Below are 5500 nucleotides of genomic sequence, written 5' to 3' on the forward strand. Positions count from 1 at the left end.
GACCCAGTGGAATGGAAACAATTTAAACATTGTAGCAAAACTGATTGAGACCCAGTGGCATGGAAACAGTTTAAACATTGTAGCAATACTGATTGAGGACTCAAAGGCATCAGAACAGTTTAAACATTGTAGCAACACTGATTGAGGCCCCAGGGGCATGAGAACAGTTTAAACATTGTAGAAACACTAATCAGAAAAGCAGCTACACCAGACACCAGGCTACCTTGACTGGATGGAGGTTAGTCGTGGTGATGACTTTGTGCAGTGGTCCTGCCAGCTTTGGAGGCAGTTTTGGCTCTTTATCCAGTCCCTGGGGTTTAGTGTAATAATCCAGCCTCTCTCGAGGGAAGAAATTGTTGATTATAGCCACACAATCGTGCTGACCTTTAAATAGAAAAACAAAAACGTTGTTATTTTATCATTAAACACGGGAGACTGGGTTGTTTTTACGACCTGACTTTGCTTTTGGAGTAAATATGTGCAATGTTTTTATTCTTTGGGAAGAGAGTAGATAAGGAGAGGAAAATATTCCAGAGAACGTTTGTAAGCACCTTAGACAGATTACCAAAAATGTATTCAACTTAAAAACAACCCTAAAATTATTTTATAAAAATTATGATCAAGGCCAGCCTAGTGAGTTTCAGGACAGTCAGGACAGTTCCACAGAGAAACCCTGTCTCGGAAAACAAAAACAACAACAAAAATTTCTTCTTCCACCCTGACACCCATGGTACTCATTTCTCCCAGTGACCTACAGGTAATTTACATATAATTTAAATATATTTTATGCAAAATATCTCAGCTATAATCATTAATATTATCAAGAAAATCCCACCCGCCTAAGGAGAGAAGCTTAGCCTCTTTGTGAAATGAAGTATTTTGCTCCCTTGAGCTTGGAGTCAACCCTCACAGGTTGCTAAGCCACAACCTTGAGCTCTTTCTTGAGTTACACAGAACCGTGCTGTTCTGCTACAGGGCGTCTCTGCAGGAAAGCCGCCGGCCTGCCCCTGCTACCCTCCACCCACTGCTCCCTCTCCACTCTCTCTCTAGAGCCAGGAAGTGGCTACTCAGGGCAAGCAGGTAGAAGGGGCAGGGCACATTTCTGAGCAGTGGCCCTGGCTCTGGCTGTCTCCTCTCTGCCTGTCCAGGGCTAAGGGATCAGAGGCAGCCAGTCCTGACGAGAGTGGTCCATCATGGTTTGCCTGCCTGGCTCCTGTCCCTGTGTACAAGGTCCTGGGAGTGCCTGTGACCCTGTCTATCACATTGACTGCAGGGAAACTGCACTCCTGGCCATCTGGCTCCTCTCCTGCACTGGTACCCATTCTGCCTGTCACTCAGCATTCCTGAGAAACTGAGGAGTAAAATAATTCCTGCTTGGGCCTAGACCAAGGACGCATAGGAACAGACACTGCAGCCCTTTGTGCCTCTGGATGCCTAGAAAATGCTAGGTGAAGAACAGTGACCATGTAGTGCCCTGCGAGATGGCTTCTGGTGTCTGACCCGGGCTGATGCCAAAGCAGCTGCTGCCACAAGCACAAATCTCAAACAACCACCCAAGATTCTAGAAGAACAACCAAAGGCTTTCAAGAGCCACAGGGAAGCTCAAATTTTAACAATCAATAAGCAAATTCAAAGAGAGAATCCTATTTGTAGTAGCAAATCAGAGAAAAATGACAAAGGGAGGCATGGTAGAGCTTGTGATACCTAGGAAATCTAACAGCAGAAAGAAAAAAGAATTCAGTACAGACAGCACTATCACTGTGTGTATAAGTTGCTGTTAAATGCCAAACCATCCGTGCTGTTCTGGTTTGGGAGGGAAATGAGAACCAGAGTCCCTTCTCTTCTTCCTTCTTTTCCCCCTCCTTGATGTTCTCTTTCCACCTATGAGAAATTTCTTTATGCCTGTCTTGAGAAGTTAACCACACACTGAAAGTCTATAATTAGCTGAGGTGCTGTGCTGAGAAAATGGTATCTACTTCCAGCATTTTCTAGGAGAAAATCCGCATTCCATTGAGCAAATGTCCTAATCAAGCGAGTTCTCAGGGTCAGAACATCAAAGTCAGTGCAGGCGTCTGTGAACTGACAGAGGCTCGGACAGGCAGCTGCACTGTTTCCTTCCAGGTAACTACACAAAACAGAGGTTCTTTGGCCTGACACAATGTTCAAATATCTCAGCAAAAGTATCAAGCCAGATATGCCAAGACATAAATGCTCAGAATAAAGCAACTATTGTTTCCAGCAGTCCCTGAAACAGGAGATTCCAATGGAACTTGACTGGTTTAGAATCACCTAAGAGAGCCTTTGGGGTGTGTTGGTGAGGGTTTCTAGAGAGGTTTAAGTGAAAACCAGGACCCACTCTTTTGATGTGCCTGGAACCATCACAGGAACGGGAGTCCCAGAGTAAGACAGGGGGTGGTGTCCCAGAATCCATCACTTTCCTGACTACAAACACAGGGTGACAGCCATGGTTTTCCCACCACGGTGAGCTGCATTGTCTCAAATCATGAGCCCCAAAACCCCTCCTTCCATCAGTTGTCTTAGGAAGGAGAAGAGTGACTAATTCTGGACAGTCGGAAAGGGAAGTTGGCCACTGTACATACCATAGATAAGATATCTGCTACCTAACAATGATCCTGTCAGAGAAAGGTTGAACCTAACTCATTAGCTAGTAAGTTATTAGACTGGCATATGTGTAAAGTTTATCTTTGTAAATTTAATTTTATTCGATTGTTGAAAACACTGCATAAAATTATAAAGAGGTTTTAAGTCTTTCTTTTGATTTAAGAATTCTGATTAGATGTAATTAAAGAGTATAATCACTAAGAAGATATACTATGGGGGGGCGGGTGCAATTATCATGGATTTAGTTGAAACGTTTCTCATGGGCTTGTGTGGCTCAACAGTTGATCCCTAGCTAGGGGCCCCGCTTGGGGAGGCTGTGGAACCTTTGGCACAGATGGTCCCAGGGCTGGGCCTTGGGGTTCTAGCCTGGTCCTGTTCCAATCTTCCCTCTGTTTCCTGGTTGGCACCATGGGACAGGCAGCTGCTTGCTCTCCTGCTGCCTCTCTGCAGAGCCAGCCCTTTTCCACGCTTCCCCACAAGGGTGTACTCTAACCCCTGAAATGCAAAGTTCCAGCCCAGCATCTTGCTGTAATGCTGAGATGTAGGTCTTCTCAATAGCAGAGACCCACTGACAAGACAAGTCTAAGTAAATATTTCTTTTACACTGTAAGGATGAACTGAAGCTCAAACTTTTCTCGAATCAAAGAAGAAAAGGAAAAAAAACTGAATTCTCATTTTTAAAACTAGTGTTGTGGAAGACTGCTTGTTCATTTTCCAGTCGCCCAGATTCTGGAAATAACTACAAAGAAACTGTATTGTATTAATTAAATCACTGCTTGGCCTATTAGCTCTAACTTCTTATTGACTAGCTGTTTTTTTTTTGGTTTGTTTGTTTGTTTGTTTGTTTGTTTTTGGTTTTTCAAGACAGGATTTCTCTGTATCTTTGGACGCTGTTCTGGAACTAGCTCTTGTAGGCCAGGCTGGACTCAAACTCACAAAGATCCGCCTGCCTCTGCCTCCTGAGTGCTGGGATTAAAGGTATGCACCACCACTGCCTGGCTTTGACTAGCCTTTACATCTTAATTTAACCCATTTCTATTAATCTGTGTATTACCACATGGCAGTGGCTTACCAGCAAAGTTTCAGCATGCCTGTCTCTGGCGGCTCCATGGCTTCTCTCTGCCTCTGCCTCCTTTCTCCTAGCATTCAGTTTAGTCTCCCCCCACCCCCACCTACCTCCATTCTGTTCTGTGCAGGTCCAAGACAGTTCTTTATTAACCAATGATATTCACAGCATACAGAGGGGAATCCCCACATCAAACTAGAATTTAGTAAACTGTAGTATAACTTTGAAATGAACAGAGAGAAAAGAACTGCAAAATAAGTGTCAAGGAACAAGCAAAAAAGAGAAAAAGTACAGACCAGAAAGACCATTTAGTTGTGGTGGGTTTCAAAAGACAGACAATCTACATAACTCATCCGAAAAGTGCTGCAGCAGAGGCCTAAATGAGAACGGAGATCCTAGAAGCCAACAGAGAGCGAGCAGAGGAGGCACTCGGCCAGCTAACGTGAAAAGGGGAGAGTGACTGAGAAACCATCACAGCCAGAAGATTGTTAAAGATGTGACATCCTGCCAAGGGTGTTCTGGAGCAATGGGCACAGAAAATACTAGACTGTGCCAGTAAGGTGCACAACAAGGAGCCACAGGCACAGAGATTAAGACAGTAGTGCAGGAGGCAGGGAGCGAAGGTCTAGAGGTGGGGACCAAGCCAAACACAGAGGAGAGAAATGATGTGGAATGGTTGATGGGCAACAGTAAATACCGTGAGCATAGAGGGCAGAGTGTGACGCAGAAAGGTGTAGCTTCCACCATGACAGTTACATTAAAGAAACACACACACACACACACACACACACACACACATCACCAAAGAAAATTTGGAATTAGATATGAGAAATTATCTTTATGTTTATAAGTTCCACTATTTAGAGAAAATCTAGTAGTAGCTGCCTATAATCTAACAGTTGGGATGTGGAGGCCAGAGAAATGAAAGCTCAAGTTCATTCTTAGCTACACATTCATTTTAAAGTTGGTCTACACTATATGGGATCCTGCCTCAAAAAAACAACAAACAAACACAACCCCACAGTGGAGCTGAAGAAGAAAAAAGACTGGAAAAGGGGGGAAAAAAACCACAGACGAGGAATCAGATGGGTCATTGGGTAAAAGTGCTTGTCATACAAGGAGCTGAAACTGAGTTCCCAAAAACCACACACAAACCTGACTTGTCATGAAAGCCATTGTGATCCCAGGAAATTATTATTAATAATAATAATAATTAAAATTTAGTATTCCTCTGCTTCATCCATGACATAATGAGCTGGACACAGCAGAATATAGGGGTGGAAGTGAGAATCCTTATAATAAATATGACATTAACTGGAAAGTACTTATTGAGAAGCCTTTGGAAAACTGGCTGAGACGATAGTCAGTGTGGTGGGCTGGACATGGTGTGCTGAAACAGGAAGGTGATATTAGAGACAGACTAGTGGTCAATTAAAAAACAATTAATTCTGTAAGTACAAAAAGAACTGTTTTAGCTGGGTGTGTGATGCGCCCCTTTAATCCCAGCACTTGAGAGGCAGAAACAACTGGATCTCTGAGTTCGGTCCAGCTCCCAAAAGGAGGCTCACAGCTGTCCATAACTCCAGCACCAGATCAGAGTGCACATGATTCATGCACATATATGCAGGCAAAACACACAAGTTAATATACACATTAAAAGAAAAAAGCAAAACTCTCAAGAACATTTGGGAAAACACTGTACGGTTAAGACATCTTTTAACCAGACGCAAGACTTGGAAGCAATAAAGAAAAGCCTGCTTCAAAACAATTTTTCTATATCAAAGCTCTTTAAAACCACAAAAAGGTTTTTTT

General features: G+C 43.3%; 1 protein-coding gene across 1 annotated transcript in view; it reads right to left on the reverse strand.

Moving 5' to 3' along the window:
- The window catches only part of Ankmy2 (ankyrin repeat and MYND domain containing 2), a 47783-nt gene that overhangs the window by 16015 nt on the left and 26268 nt on the right, over positions 1 to 5500 (reverse strand). The window contains exon 5 of the mRNA XM_005343849.2: positions 224 to 384. Coding sequence (XP_005343906.1) covers positions 224 to 384 — 161 coding nt within the window. The remainder of the gene's footprint in view (positions 1 to 223; positions 385 to 5500) is intronic.

Source organism: Microtus ochrogaster, chromosome 1, assembly GCF_000317375.1.
Source record: "Microtus ochrogaster isolate Prairie Vole_2 chromosome 1, MicOch1.0, whole genome shotgun sequence".
NCBI lineage: Eukaryota > Metazoa > Chordata > Mammalia > Rodentia > Cricetidae > Microtus > Microtus ochrogaster.